The 16,914-nt window shown below is 44.4% G+C and overlaps 1 protein-coding gene across 1 annotated transcript in view; it reads left to right on the forward strand.

The window, feature by feature from the left end:
* LOC311145014 (versican core protein-like) overlaps positions 1–16,914 on the forward strand; it is a gene marked incomplete at both ends in the record, with an annotated part of 55,638 nt that overhangs the window by 27,538 nt on the left and 11,186 nt on the right. The window contains 3 exons of the mRNA XM_084181222.1: positions 5,929–7,017; positions 11,119–12,503; positions 14,364–16,815. Of these exons, the coding sequence (XP_084037348.1) occupies positions 5,929–7,017; positions 11,119–12,503; positions 14,364–16,815 (4,926 nt within the window). The remainder of the gene's footprint in view (positions 1–5,928; positions 7,018–11,118; positions 12,504–14,363; positions 16,816–16,914) is intronic.

The following is a 16,914-nucleotide window of genomic DNA, read 5'->3' on the forward strand; positions in this document are numbered from 1 at the left end:
GGGTCAAAATGATCACAAGAACGGTGAGCAAAAATCCCAGAACCACACGGGGGGACCTATTGAATGACCTGCAGAGAGCTGGGACCAAAGTAACAAAGCCTACCATCAGTAACACACTACGCCGCCAGGGACTCAAATCCTGCAGTGCAAGACGTGTCCCCCTGCTTAAGCCAGTACATGTCCAGGCCCGTCTGAAGTTTGCTAGAGTGCATTTGGATGATCCAGAAGAGGATTGGGAGAATGTCATATGGTCAGATGAAACCAAAATATAACTTTTTGGTAAAAACTCAACTCGTTGTGTTTGGAGGACAAAGAATGCTGAGTTGCATCCAAAGAACACCATACCTACTGTGAAGCATGGGGGTGGAAACATCATGCTTTGGGGCTGTTTTTCTGCAAAGGGACCAGGACGACTGATCCGTGTAAAGGAAAGAATGAATGGGGCCATGTATCGTGAGATTTTGAGTGAAAACCTCCTTCCATCAGCAAGGGCATTGAAGATGAAACGTGGCTGGGTCTTTCAGCATGACAATGATCCCAAACACACCGCCCGGGCAACGAAGGAGTGGCTTCGTAAGAAGCATTTCAAGGTCCTGGAGTGGCCTAGCCAGTCTCCAGATCTCAACACCATAGAACATCTTTGGAGGGAGTTGAAAGTCTGTGTTGCCCAGCGACAGCCCCAAAACATCACTGCTCTAGAGGAGATCTGCATGGAGGAATGGGCCAAAATACCAGCAATAGTGTGTGAAAACCTTGTGAAGACTTACAGAAAACGTTTGACCTGTGTCATTGCCAACAAAGGGTATATAACAAAGTATTGAGAAACTTTTGTTATTGACCAAATACTTATTTTCCACCATAATTTGCTAATAAATTCATTAAAAATCCTACAATGTGATTTTCTTGATTTTTTTCCCCCTCATTTTGTCTGTCATAGTTGACGTGTACCTATGATGAAAATTACATGACTCTCTCATCTTTTTAAGTGGGAGAACTTGCACAATTGGTGGCTGACTAAATACTTTTTTCCCCCACTGTATATAGGTCCTGGATGGCAGGAAGCTTGGCCCCAGTGTGGTACTGGGCCATACGCACTACCCTCTGTAGCGCCTTATTGTCCGATGAAGAGCAGTTGCCTTAGCAGGCGGGGATGCAACCGATCAGGATGCTCTCGATGGTGCAGCTGTATAACTATTTGAGGATCTGGGGACCCATGCCAAATCATCTCCTGAGGGGGAAATGGTGTTGTCGTGCCCTCTTCACGACTGTCTTGGTGTGTTTGGACCATGATAGTTTGTTGGTGATGTGAACACCAAGGAACTTGAAACTCTCAACCCGCTCCACTACAGCCCCGTCGATGTTAATGGGGACCTGTTCGGCCCTCCTTTTCCTGTAGTCCACGATCAGCTCCTTTGTCTTTCTCACACTGAGGTAGAGGTTGTTGTCCTGGCACCACACTGTCAGGTCTCTGACCTCCTCCCTATAGGCTGTCTCATCGTTGTCTGTGATCAGGCCTACCACTGTTGTGTCGTCAGCAAACCTAATGAAGGTGTTTGAGTCGTGGTTGGCCACGCAGTCATGGGTGAACGGGGAGTATAGGAGGGGACTAAGCACGCACCCCTGAGGGGCCTCCGTGTTGAGGATCAGCGTGGCAGATGTGTTGTTGCCTACCCTTACCACCTGGGGGCGGCCCGTCAGGAAGTCCAGGATCCAGTTGCAGAAGGGGGTGTTTAGTCCCAGCGTCCTTAGCTTAGTGGTGAGTTTTGTGGGCACTATGGTGTTGAACGCTGAGCTGTAGTCAATGAACAGCATTCTCACATAGGTGTTCCTTTTGTCCAGGTGGGAAAGGGCTGTGTGGAGTGCGATTGAGATTGCGTCATCTGTGGATCTGTTGGGGTGGTATGCGAATTGGAGTAGGTCTAGGGTTTCCGGCATGATGGTGTTGTAAGCCATGACCAGCCTTTCAAAGCACTTCATGGCTACTGACGTGAGTGCTACAGGGCGGTAATCATTGAGGCAGGTTACCTTCACTTTCTTGGGCACACGGACTATGGTGGTCTGCTTGAAACATGTAGGTATCGTTGTCCTGTTGGAAGGTGAACCTTCGCCCCAGTCTGAGGTCCTGAGCGCTCTGGAGCAGGTTTTCATCAAGGATCTCTCTGTACTTGGCTCCGTTCATCTTTCTCTCGATCCTGACTAGTCTCCCAGTCCCTGCCCCACAGCATGATGTTGCCAACACCATGCTTCACCGTAGGGAAGGTGCCAGGTTTTCTCCAGACATGACCCTTGACATTCAGGCTAAAGAGTTCAATCTTGGTTTAATCGGACCAGAGAATCTTGTTTCTCATGGTCTGAGAGTCCTTTAGGTGCCTTTTGGCAAACTCCAAGCGGGCTGTCGTGCCTTTTACCTGGAGTGGCTTCCGTCTTGCCACTGTACCATAAAGGCCTGATTGGTGGAGTGCTGCAGAGATGGTTGTCCTTCTGGAAGGTTCTCCCATCTCCACAGAGGAACTCTGGAGCTCTGTCAGAGTGACCATCGGGTTCTTGGTCACCTCCCTGACCAAAGCCCTTCTCCCCCGATTGCTCAGTTTGGCCGGGCGGCCAGCTCTAGGAAGAGTTTTGATGGTTCCAAACTTCTTCCAATTAAGAATGATGGAGGCCACTGTGTTCTTGGGGACCTTCAATGTTTTAGAAATGTTTTGGTACCCATCCCAGATCTGTGCCTCGACGCAATCCTGTCTCGGAGCTCTACGGACAATTCCTTCAACCTCATGGCTTGGTTTTTGCTCTGACATGCACTGTCAACTGTGGGACCTTATATAGACAGGTGTGTGCCTTTCCAAATCATGTCCAATAAATTGAATTTACCACAGGTGCTCCAATCAAGTTGTAGAAACATATCAAGGATGATCAATGGAAACAGGATGCACTTGAGCTAATTTTCGAGTCTCATAGCAAAGGGTCTGAATACTTATGTAAATAAGGTATTTCTGTTTTTTATTTTTTATAAATTAGCAAAAATGTGTAAAAGCCTGTTTTCGCTTTGTCATTATGGGGTATTGTGTGTAGATTGATTAGGATTATTTTTTTTTAATCCATTTTAGAATAAGGCTGTAACGTAACAAAATGTGTAAAAAGGGAAGGGGTCTGAATACTTTCCGAATGCACTGTATACACTGAGTGTACAAAACATTAGGAACACCTTCCTATAATTAAGTTGCTTCCCCTTTTTCCCTCAGAACAACCTCAATTCATAGGGGCATGGACTCTACAAGGGCACGAAAGCGTTCCATGTTGACTCCAATACTTCCCACAGTTGTGTCAAGTTGGCTGGATGTCCTTTGGGTGGTGGATCATTCTTGATACAAAAAACCCCCAGCAGCGTTGTAGTTCTTGACACACTCAAACCAGTGCGCCTGACACCTACTACCATACCCCGTTCAAAGGCACTTAAATATTTTGTCTTGCCCATTTACCCTCTGAATGGCACACTTCCACAATCCATGTCTCAAGGCGTAAAAATCCTTCTTTAACCCGTCTCCTCCCCTTCATCTACACTGATTTAACAAGTGAAATCAATAAGGGGTCATCACATTCACCTGGTCAGTCTGTCATGGAAAGAGCAGGTGTTCCTAGTGTTTTGTACACAGTGTATATGGATTAATAATGCTCCCCGTAAGAGCCTGATTGAAGCATCAGTGCCAAACACTGTGAGGTATGCCAGATGACATCACGTTAATTTGTGAAGCATGTCACTCAGTGTGCTTTCCAAAGCAAGGCAGGCCACCAGAAATAAAGACCTTTCATACCTGTGAAGCAACCGTGATAACCCCAGAACAGCCAACGATGTTCCACAAAGATGTAGTGTCACTGTTTAATTGGCAACATTCGTCAAGATTAAGAAAAGTCTAAATCATAAAACAAAGAATAATGTTTTGATTATTTGTAGGCTGACCTTTATTGTAAGACACTTTCTACTTGGACAATTAAATTCACTAGTCCTCTCATGCTCTCTCTGTCATGAAGATGCTGTGACCATCTAATATCATGAAGTTATATGCACATAACAGGGATAAGATGCTGAGCTCTGCTTAGTGCAAAATGTAGCCACTTTTTGTCATAACCCCCACTGATGCCCTAGGCCTAGGTGATCTTACAGGATTCAGGTCCATTGTATTTTTATAAAGCATGGAGCTGACTAGACTGAAGGAGGAAAGACAAACATGGGATTGTTTTTATCTGGATTACCACTAAATACAGCTTCAGCGCATTGAACACTGACTGGAGAACTGTGGAGGTTGAGAACATGCTTTTCAATTCACATATTCATAGGAATGTCTTATCTCACAAAATCTACTTTATTTATCTTTGGATAATCCATGCTATATTAAACATTTAAATTAGTTTTGTCATTATGACGCTCTCTGACTTTCTAGTTTTAATATACACAATCACAAAGATATACATTAATATTTTATTTAGAGAAGTCATAAAAAAACATGACGAGACAATTTATTTCAAAAGAACAGAAAAGCACGGTTTGAGTAGTATTTATCTGTGCTTAGTAGCCAAGGCTCCAATGAAATCAACTTGTTCATTTAGCAGACATCATAGGCCCTGCCCTAACACAGTCAACACACATATTTCACAGTAAGAATATAATGGAATATAACAGAAGAAAATAAAAATGATATTTTTTCCCCAAATGGCTATTGCTGATTGTCACCAGTAGCCACAGTTTTTCTAGGAAGAGGTTATATATTGAAACAGAGACCATCAGTGCAATCTGTAGAGTTGTTTGGCAGAAATAGATTCATTAGAAACCTTGGAATATGCTCTTTCTTCTAGGGTATAGCAATCAACATGTCTGGCCTGCATGGACCTCTGTAGGAAGGTTATGGAAGAAGGGCTATTTGTAACTCCGTTCCCTTCTTTGTCAATTGAAACTGCACTGGTCATCAGTCTCTTCGTTCTCTATTTGTCAATTGATAATATTGTCACCCATCAGACTATTGTCAATTTAATATTATCTTTAGGCCACTATTATTATTATTATTATTATTATTATTATTATTATTATTATTATGTGTGAAATTAGTTTCAGTATAGTTTAGGTGTAGTTAAGATGGGCCAGCTGGGTAGGCAACTGTTTTCTTAGTCAGAAAATGCACTAGTCTTATTTTAGTATTTACAGTCTAATAATATAATAATAATAATAATAATAATATGCCATTTAGCAGACGCTTTTATCCAAAGCGACTTACAGTCGTGCGTGCATACATTTTTGTGTATGGGTGGTCCCGGGGATCGAACCCACTACCTTGGTGTTACAAGCGCCGTGCTCTACCAGCTGAGTTGTGCGCTTCTGCATCAATTAATATCAATTAATATATTTTCTGACTGATTACAATTTACATTTGGTGTCCTGAGGTTTCTTATGACCATTTTTAAACATAATAAATGCATTCATTCAGCAACATATTATTTATTATGGAATATTTACAGAACTGAAATATTAACGGTCAGAATGACCGTCATGGCCATTCTAGTAGTGGAATTCGGGCGCTCCAAGTGTTAATTTAAAATAGTTGAGGATGACCATTACTGTGTTCAGTAAATAGGTGGTATGAAAATGTATGCACTCACTTAACTGTAAGTCACTCTGGATAAGAGTGTCTGCTAAATGACTAAAATGTAAAAAAAATGTAATGTAAAATTGTTTTTTTCATTTTGTGCACTGTATCAATCACATTCACAACCTATTTAGTAAATAGGAGTAAATGTATGCATTAACTAATGCTAGCCACACTTGCTCTTTATAGTGTCATTGTCATGTATACTAATCACTTTCTCTCCCCCCTCTTTCTCTCTCTCAATCTCTCTCTTTGTTCTCTCTCCTTTTCTCTCCATTTTCCTCTCTCTTTTCAGTGGATATGACTCTGCCGATCTTAGACACTCTGAGTCAGTTCCCAGAGGTTCCTGACCTGGGTCCGTTTCCTGTCATCCCTGTCGTTCCTGACCGGGCCACCCCGTCCCTGGTGGACGGTGAACCTATCCTGGGCAGTGGAGAACCTGACTTCTTCTCCTCTGCTGCTGTTACCATCACTCCAACACTGATCTTCATCAATGGCAAACACGAGGTGACCCTGGAGCCAGAGAGAAGAAAGGTAGAGGAGGAGGCAGGGAGAGGAAGAGGTGACCAGTTTGAGGGGAATGTGACCGTGCTGGGTGGCAGCGAGGAGGAGGTGACCCCCACTGTGTTTGATTACTCTCTGATAGAGATACCAGGTAAGCCTGATCATGAGGAGAGCTCTTTGGAGTCCACAGAGGAGCCATTCTCACGTACCCCACTGCCTTTGTCAATGTCCACTCTGGATCAAATGTTTTATGACTATGGGCCTGAGGTGGTTCATGTGGCATCAACTCCTCCTACACCCCCAGAGCAGGTTGAGGGAACCACACAAGGCCCTGCTGTGCACCCAGATGTGACTGCAACCTCTGCACCTGTCACAACAATGGTGGGAACCACTCCATCCAAAATGGAGCAAACAGCTGAGAGTGTGTCATCTGTTTCAGAGACCACAGACGGACCAAATGACGTCATAACTTCATCCACTGAAGCAGTGTCCACTGTTTCACCATCTGGCACAGCAGTGACCAATGCTTCAGAACAAACCCAAAGCCAAACATCTTATGCACCCACGAATCCTGAGGGAAGCCAGCAAGTCAGCACCTCTGTGTATGACAAAGAGGTGGAGGGGTCAGGGACACAACCCCCGGATAATGACAGGGATGCTGAGGTGACTCGGCCAGAAGGGGAAGAGCCCTCTGTTTCTCCCACAAAAGAAATACACGTGGCTGCTGGTGACATTGCGGAAGTAACAAAGAGCACCTCTGCTGTTCCAGATTTTGAAATCTCTACTGAAACCCCTCTGTCTGTCTCTACACCCTCTTCTGGTGATGTTGAAGATGTATCAGTGCCAGTGACCATAAGTGACATTGAGGGCCCCACCTCAGGTGAGGAGGAAGGATCAACACAGGCCACACACACTCCTCAGGAACCAGCTAGCATCACTCTGCCTCCCTCATTGACAAGTGGCCAGATAATTTTAGGAGAAACAATCAAGACTGAGGTGATGCCATCCAAAGAGGCAGGCGGCACAGAATCACCTTCAATGATCTCTACCACAGCTGAATCTTTGGCAAGCCAGCAAGAAGGAACAACAATTAGCCTGCCTTCAGTGTCTCCCACAGTGAAATGCTCTACTGCAGCACATGTCATTTCTGTACATGGGGAGGAGAGCTCAGGAGACCAAACTCCTGAAATGTTCACGACCAGCTCTCCATTATCCAGCACAGAACATATTTTGTTAGGATCCACAATAACATCACCAAGAACAAGCTCATCAGACACTACAGAACAAGAAACAAAGGAAAGAGAGGTAACAGCACTGACCAAAGACACAACAGGCACAGAAAAAACATCAGTTGTTACTATCATTGTTGAGACTGAGACAAGCTCAGCCTCCACTTCTACAGATAAAGAGAGTTCTGAGAGTCCAGTGACATCTCCAATGCCCACCAAAGAATATCCTGCAACACCTGGCTCTCCAATATATAGTACTATTCAGATGATTAAGACAACCATGGCATCTCTATTAGACTTAGTCAGCCAATATACCATAGAGGGCACAATTGTGACAAGTGATGTACCTAAACAAGAACAGACCACAAGCAAAGATAAACCTTCACTTACCCCAAGTCTTACGGAGGAGGAAAGTTCAGGTGATCCTGATATGTCTACTAGCACAGCTACTGCAACACCCCTCTCTCTTCTTTATAGTACAGTCAAAACAGAAGAGGATGTGACCACAACCTCAACAGCAACCAGTGAGGCTACAGAGCAAACAGAGAAACCATCAGCTACTCACGTTATTGATGACACAGAGACTAGAACAACCATTACTTCTACAGATGAAGAGAGTTCTGGAGATAAGACAACTCAGAAGTCCACTAAGGAGTCCCCTGTGACAACAGTATTTCCTATGTTAAGCACAAGCAAAAAGGAGGATGATAGATCAACAGTATCATCAAGCATTGAACCCAGTGACACGTTTGATGTATCAGCAACAGTCTCACCTTCTGTGACTATCAGCACAGCTGTTTCTAGTGGAACTACAATGGATACTAAGGTAACAGATGCAAGCTCAACCCTATCCTCTACAGATGAAGTGACCTCAGGTGACCAGGCAAGTGAGGTTTTCACCAAAGACACTGCAACTGACACAGTGTCTTCTCTGTATGGCCCTGATAAACCAGTTATTACTACAACAGTGTCACATGAAACAGCAGATAGTACCGTTACAGAGCAGACTGAGAAACTGGCAAGCTCAGAAAAACCCTCATCTATTCCTGTTACAGAGAAAAGCTCAGTCCTTACTTCCACAGATGAAGAGAGCTCAGGTGACCAGACGCCTGACATGTCTACCAAACACACTCCAACCAGCACAGTCTCTTCTCTGTTTAGCACTGAGAAACCAAAACATGTAATGTCTACAACAATGTCACATGAAATAGAGGAGAGTAAAGCTACAGGAACTTCTGCTACTGATACAGAGACCAGCTCAATCCTCTCTGCAACAGATGAAAAGAGCTCAGGTGACCAGACTTCTGATATGTTTACCAAAGAGCCTGTCATTACAACCGTTTCTTCTGTTTATAGCACAGTCAAAGCAGAACAAATGTCAACCACTGCAATGCCAGATATAATAATCACAACAGGAGAAGGTGAAGTTACAGAGCAGACTGAGAAACCATCAGGCTCAGAAACACCATCAGTTACACCTGTCATTGATGATGCAGTGATGAGCACAGTTATCTCCTCTGCAGACGAAGCGAGCTCAGGTGACCAGACAAGTGATATGTTCACCACAGACTATGTAACTACAACAACCACAGCATATTCTCTGTTTAGTACTGAGAAACCAGAACATGTAGTGACTACAGCATCACATGAAACTGTAACAGCTGACACTGCTACTTCTACAGTTGTGTCTTTATATAACACAGAGAAAACAACAATGTCACAAGACACTGCAACAGTGGAGACAGTCACAGAAGTCACAGAGAGGCACACAAACACAGAAAAACCTTCAGGTACCCCTGTTACTGGTTACACAGAGACAAGCTCTGATGTTCAGACAACTGCATCAGTACTTACCATTACAGATGAGGAGAGCTCAGATGATCAGACCCCTGATATGTTTACCAAAGACACTGCAACTACCACCGTGTCCTCTCTATTCAGTACAGAGAAACTAGGACTTGTAGGGACTACAGCTTCATATGAAACTGCAACAGCTGAGACATCAAATATTACAATATCTGCAGCATATTCTTTGTATAGCACTGAGAAACCTACAACAATGTCACGAGAAACTGCAACAGCAGAGAGTGGAAAGACCGCTACAACTACAGCAACGTTGCTCTACAGCACAGAGAAAACTGCAGAAAGTACAGCCACAGATAAACCTTCACTTACTCCGGTTTCTGATGGCACAGAAACAACTTCGTCTTTATCCACTACAGATGAAGAGAGTTCAGGTGACCAAACAAGTGAGATTTTTACAAAGACTTCTTCTGTGACACCTGCATCTTCTTTGTACAGAACAGAAGCAACAAGTTTAGTTTCCATTACTGTCACATCATCCACGTTGCCAGATATTATTGAAGTGGTGGACTATATAACTATTGCATCAGCTACAGTGATCGGCACCTCACGGGAAGCATTAACTGAGATAACAGAATCTGAACCGACTAGACAAACAGGAAGGACATCAGGTATTCCCAATATTGGCAATACAGAGACAAGCTCAATCCTTGATACTTTTACCAAAGAAATTGCAACTACCACAGTCTCTTCTCTGTTCAGTACAGTGAAACGAAGCCAAGCAGTGTCTACATTGTCACATGGATCTGCAACAGCTGAGACTTCAAAGACGGCTGTTACTGCAGCTTCATCTCTATATAGCACAGAGAAACCAGGACAAGTAACAGAAAAAGCTTCAGTTACCCATATTACTGGTGACACAGAATCAAGTTCAGTCCTCATCTCTAAAGATGAAGAAAGCTCAGGTGACCAGACAACTGAAATGTTTACCAATACTTCCTCCTTAACACCTACATCTTCTTTGTACAGCACAGAAGCAACACGTTTAGCTTCCATTACTGTCACATCATCCACTTCGCCAGAAATTGACGAAGAAGTGGACTATGACATAAGAGCAGAGCCTCCACTCGTTGAGTCTATACCTTTTACCGTTCAAACAACCACAAAACCTGAGGGAGAACCTACAATCATCAGCACTGCCCCTGACACCAGTTCAGTCCTAATTTCCAAAGACGAAGAGAGCTCAGGTAACCAGACCCCTGATATTTTTACCAAATACACTGCAACCACCACAGTGTCCACTTTGTTCAGTACTGAGAAACCAAGACAAGTAGTAACTACAGCATCACATGAAACTGCAACCTCTGAGACTTCAAAGATTACAATCCCCACTTCTCTATTTAGCACTGAGAAAACTACAACAGTGTCACATGAAACTGCAACAGCAGAGAGTGAAAAGACTGCTACAACGACAGGAATTTCTCTGTTCATCACTGAGAAACCAGGACATATAATGACTTCAGCATCACAGGAAACTGCGACAGTGGAGTGTAAAATGACTGCTACTACAGTTTCTTCTCTACATGGCACAGATAAAAAATGTCATGTTGAGAGTACCCTCCCAGAGGAGGAGAGCTCAGGAGTTCAGACTCCTGATATGTTTACTATGCAGTCCGATGCAACCCCTCTTCCTCCAGTGTATAGTACAGTCGGAACAGAACAGCCAGAGGAACCATCAGGCTCAGAAATGTCATCAGTTGTTATCATTATTCATGAAACAGAGACAAGTGCCACCCTCACTTCAGAAGAGGATATAAGCTCAAGTGGTGCACCAATTGAGATGTTCACCAAGGAATCTGTTGCAAAAACTGCATCCGCATCAAAGTCAGTTAGTGCTTACACTACATCAAGACCAACAGTGACCTCAAGTTCAATCTTGACACGTACAGAAGAAGACAGTTCTGGTGACCAGACCCCTGATATGTTTAGCAAGGTGAAAGCCTCGACAATTGATTTTGTCAGTAGTTATACCACTCCTCATACATCAACTGGACAGGTGACAGAATACACCGGGGCCTCAACACAGGCTACTCACAGCACCTCTACACCCATAGACATGGAGAGATCTGGAATCTCAACTACAGAGGATGACCAAGAGACAACTCAGCCAGAGGGTTCAGGTGAGGAGGTACCAGTGGAGACCACCACTAAACCACAAGACCAGTTCACTGTAGCCACAGATGAGACCGAATTCAAAGAGACAGAGAGTACATCTGAGGCTCCAAGTGTTGCATCCTCAACATGGTCAACACAGATCAGCCAAGCATCTATATCAACCCTATCTCCTCTCTCCACTAGCACAGCTGAGACAATAGAATCAGCCACAGCTTCATTGTCTGAGCAGGGAAGTGGAGACTTCACAGAACCCTCTACTTCAGAAAATGAGGCCAAAGAGGATGAGAGTTCAGGTGATGACACATCTGCTGTTACAACAGCCCCACTGCATACTACATCATCTTCAACGGACTCAATGGTTACAAAATCAGTAAGTGTAACTCATGGAACCAAGGGGGTTGAACAGACAGAAGAACTAACAGGCACAGAGGGACATTCAGCTGGCTCTGACTCACGTGTGGCCGCCTCAGTGGTCACATTCACAGACGAGGAGAGCTCTGGCGACCTGACACCTGATATGTTTAACAAGGAATTTGCTACAGCAACATCACCAGGGTCAGAAGCTGTGATGACCAAATCTTCCTCCCCAATCATCAGCAGTGACCCATTCCAAAGCACAACTGTAGGAACAGTCATCACACCCACAGAAGAAATGGATGATACACCCTTATACTCTCCCACTGCAGACATTGAAACTGTGGAGCTTTCTGTGGACCAAACAACTGGACTAGCAAGCACATCAAAACCCTTTGTCACTTCCTTCACTTACGTAGACATGGAGGTCTCTGAAATCTCACCAACAGATGATGACCAGGAGAAAAGCCAGCCAGAAGGGTCAGGTGAGGAGGCACCAGTGGAGACCACCACTGAACCACAGGACCAGTTCACTGTTGCAACAGATGAGACTAAAATCAGAGAGACTGAAAGCACATCTGAGACTCCTAGTGTTGAATCTTCAACAGAGTTCACACAGTCCCAGAAATCCACATCAATCATATCTCCTTCCATATCAAGCACAGATAAACCAACAGAGGCTTCCAAAGCCTCTTTCACAGAGCAGGGTATTGATGACTTGACAATAGACTCTACAGCTGAGGCTGAAAGGACAGAGGACAATAGTTCAGGTGAAGACATCTCTGATGTGTCTGCTAAGCAACCTGCAAGCACAACTTTTCCTCACCTGTCTAGTACAGCAACAACAAAGGAGGATTTTTCCACATTTTCTGTCAGCAATGAAACCATCCAAGAAACAGATGTTGAGATTGATGTAACTATATCATCTGGCATAACTGCAAAGGTTACTTCTAGCAAAGCTCAGACCCCGGAAAGTGATGTGACAGATAAACCATCAGTTGCTTCCATTTCAAATGTAACACGCACAAACAAAGAAAGCTCTGGTGACCAGACTCCGGATATGTTTACCAAAGAGTCTGTCAATGCAAAAGTTTCTTCTGTATACAGCACAGTCAAAACAGAACAAGTCACATCCACGAATACAGTTTCTTCTCTGTTCAGCACAGAGCAACCAGGAAAAGTAATGACAATAATGTCGCATAAAATTGCAACATATCATACTGCAAGTACTGCTACAACTTCAGCTTCTTCTCTATATAGCACAGAGAAACCATCAGTTGCTTCCATTTCAGATTTAACCTCCACATATGAAGAAATCTCTGGTGACCAGACCCCTGATATGTTTACCAAAGATGGAGTAACTACAGTTTATTCTCTGTTCAGCACTGAGAAAGTCGTGACTACAGCATCACATGAAACCGCAACAGCTGAAACATCAAAGATTACAATCACTGCAGCTTCTTCTCTGTATAGCACTGAGAAACCTACAACAACGTCACAAGAGACTTCAACAGAAGAGAATGAAAAGACTACTACAACTACAGCAACTTCTCTGTTCAGCACTGACAAGCCAAGACGAATACTGACCACAGCGTCACATGAAACTGCAACAGCTGAGACCACAAGAACTGCTACAACTTTACCTTCTCTGTGTAGCACTGAAAAAACATCAGTTGATTCCATTTCAGATTTAACCTCCACGGATGACGAGAGCTCTGGTGACCTTACCCTTGATATGTTTACCCAAGAGTCTGTCACTGCAGCGGTTTCTTCATTGTACAGCACTGTCAAAGCAGAACAAGTGACAACCACAGCACTGCCACATGTAATGACCACAGAAGAGAGTGAAGTTACAGAGAGAGAATCGGGCTCAGAACAACCTGTTGCTACCGTCACTTTCACACCATCCACTTTGCCAGATATTGATGAGGTGGTGGACTATAACATTAGCGCAGAGGTTTCACTGGTTGAATATTTACCTTCAGCTGCTCAAACTACCACAGAACCTGAGGGAGAAGCTACCATATTCAGTGTTTTCCCTGACACAGAGACAAACTTAGTCGTCTTCTCTACAGATGGAGAAAGCTCAGGTGATCAGACCCCTGATATGTTTACCAAAGAGTCTGCCACTGCAACAGTGTCCTCTCTTTTCAGTACTGTCAAAACAGAACAAGTAATGACCACACCAATGTCAACAACAATCCAAGCTTCTCAGACTTCCATATCACCTCACTCTGACTACACCACTCCCAAGACAACTGGTGTCGATGACATAACAAAACCGATGGCATTCACAACCACACAACAACCATCAACTGAGAGAGACACATTCAGCGAGGCAACAGGCCAAACAGAATCCATTGTGTCAAGCATACCAGGCATAGATGAGGAAGGTCATGTCAGCCCAGACACAGAAACCACCATTATTCCTGAGGCTTCACAGTCTCCTGTTACTGTGAGTGATCGTACAACTATGAGTGACCGTACAACACACCGATTCCATACAACCAAAAGAGATCATACTACAGTGAGAGCCCATACAACGAGTGATCATTTAACCGTTGGAGACCACACTGTAGCAAGAGACCACACAACGGTCAGAGATCATACAACAGTGCCTTTTGGATCACAGTCACCCACTGTTATCCCCTCTATTATCTACCAGGGTTTTACCGACCAGCAGGTTATGATCATCACCTCAACCAGCAGCCAAACCAAAACTGACCAGACCCCCACCATGGTGCTGCACCGTACGAAACCATCGACAAGCACAGTTATCATATTTACAGAGGAGGTCAAAGATGAGGACGCACTGTTCTCCACTGTCACAGACAGCACAACCCCTGAGATTATCACTAAAGATGACACAATCATTGACGCAGATACTGCGTCAATGGTGGTCCCCTCCTCACCATTCTACCCCACCATCTTTGCAGAGGAAGCAGGGGGAGTCACAGCCGTTACCATGACACCACAGTCCTCAATTGCAATGATAGAGGAACCTGAAGGGTCTGGGACAGATTACTACTTGTCTTCCACAATTGACCCATCGAGTCTGGCTACAACACAAATTCCATCAGTCACCTCCGTAAATATATCTGCAGAGGCAAATGCTGAGGCGACAAGCAGCTCTACACAAGTTGAAGATTCAGAGACTGTAAGAACGACCACCACGTCATCTGTAGAGGATGTTGAGGCATCTAGTTCAGAGGTCTTGTCCACTGTAGCTCAAACCACTCAAGCCACAACTCGTTCCACAGAGTCCAGCTCTCAGACGGCCTTCACCACACCATATATATTTGTTAATGAGTTCTCCGGAGATGGTGTCACTGAAGAGGAGTTCGGTACAGAGACTACTCCTTCTGCCCCTGTATCATCCCAAGCATCAACTCACCCCCTAGATGTAAGCTCACAGACCACAGTTAGCAGTGAGGATGATGGATTCCTGACAGATGAGATGGAATTATCCACCACCCCTTCTCCTACTACTATTGAATCTGCAGAAAAAGGCCCATCTGATGAGGATTCTAAAGTGGAGAACACAACAACTTTATCTAGTTCCATGCAAGCCACCGTGGTGTCTGCCACTGCTACACAACAGACATCACTGTACACTGGGGAAGACCGAGAAACTGTGAAATCAACCAGCCTATTGCCTATTGATGAGTCTTCAGGAGATGACAACTCTGAAGGCTCTGGAACCTCCACCTCTGTAGTGGAGACCTCCCAAACCACAACCCCCACACCAGACTCAAGATCAACAGCTACTAAGGAGGGTGAAGTGACAGAGGTTACAACTCCAGTACCTTCATCCTCAGAGGAGGACATCTTTGGGGAGGACATGACAACTTGGACACCCAAACCCTCTGAAACCACACCCTCTCTGTATAGCACAGAGAAATCATTAGTTGCTTCCATTTCTGATTTAACCTCCACAGATGAAGAAAGCTCCGGTGACCAGAGCCATGATATGTTTACCAAAGACACTGTAACTGCAGCTTCTTCTCTGTATATCACTAAGAAACCTACCTCAGCATCACAGGAAACTGCAACAGCAGAGAGTGAAAAGACTTCTACAACTACAGTTTCTTCTCTGTTCAGCACAGAGAAACCATTACAAGTAACAACAACGTCACATGAAACTGTGACAGATGAGACTGCAAGGATTGCTAAAGCTTCATCTTCTTATCTCTACAGCACTGAGAAACCTTCAGTTGCTTCCATTTTGGATATAACCTCCACAGATGAAGAGAGCTCAGGTGAGCTGACCCCTGATATGTTTGCCAAAGGGTCTCCAACTACCATAGTTTCTCCATTTGACAGCACTGTCAAAATGGAGCAGGTAACAGCCATAACAATGTCACCTGAAAAAGCAATAGCAGAGATTGAAAAGACTACAACTACTACAGTGTTGTCTCTGTTTAGCACTGAGAACACAGAGAAAGCTGTCCAGCCATCTGTAATGCCCGATGTGGTGGTCCAGTTTGTCACAACCTTTGTTCCCGAGGTGGACGTGACAAAACCTAGGGAATCTTTTCAACAGGCCAGGTCTGAGATTGCATTTACCCAACATCCTCTCACTGACGTCTCTTCTGAAGAAACTGTAGAGGCCACCACAAGTCCCATGTTGCCTGAGGTTGATTCAAGGGACACCATTGACACTGTAACCACACCTGCACAGGGCTCAGAATCACCTTTTGTCTCCACTGCTTCTACAGCAATACCATTTAAATCAGAAGTTGAATCATCAAGCCAGGGACCTACAACAGAGAGAGTTTCTACTGACATAGAGGTCAGCTCAGAACAAGACAGTGAGGTCGAAGGGACTTCCACTCCCACCAGTATCTCTATAAAGGAGGAAGTGACCGGGGACATAGTTACTTCTCCAGTCACGGACATAGCCACTGCAGTGTACATTACGCCTGCTTCCGCTGCGGTCACATCTGCTTTGCCGGACATTGAGGAAGAGATGGACTATGAAAATATTCCCAATCTGTCACAGGTTGAATCTGAACCTGCTGTTCATACAACCACAAAACCAGAGGGAGAACCTACAGCTGTCAGCACTGCCCCTAACACAAGTTCAGTCTTCACCTCCATCGACGAAGAGATCTCAGGTGATCAGACACCTGCTATGTTTACCAAAGAGTATGCAGCTACAACAACTACAGTTTCTTCTCTGTTTAGCACAGAGAAACACACAACATTATTACAGG

The sequence above is a fragment of the Coregonus lavaretus genome (assembly GCF_964263955.1).
Source record: "Coregonus lavaretus genome assembly, chromosome: 17".
NCBI classification, from domain to species: Eukaryota; Metazoa; Chordata; class Actinopteri; order Salmoniformes; family Salmonidae; genus Coregonus; species Coregonus lavaretus.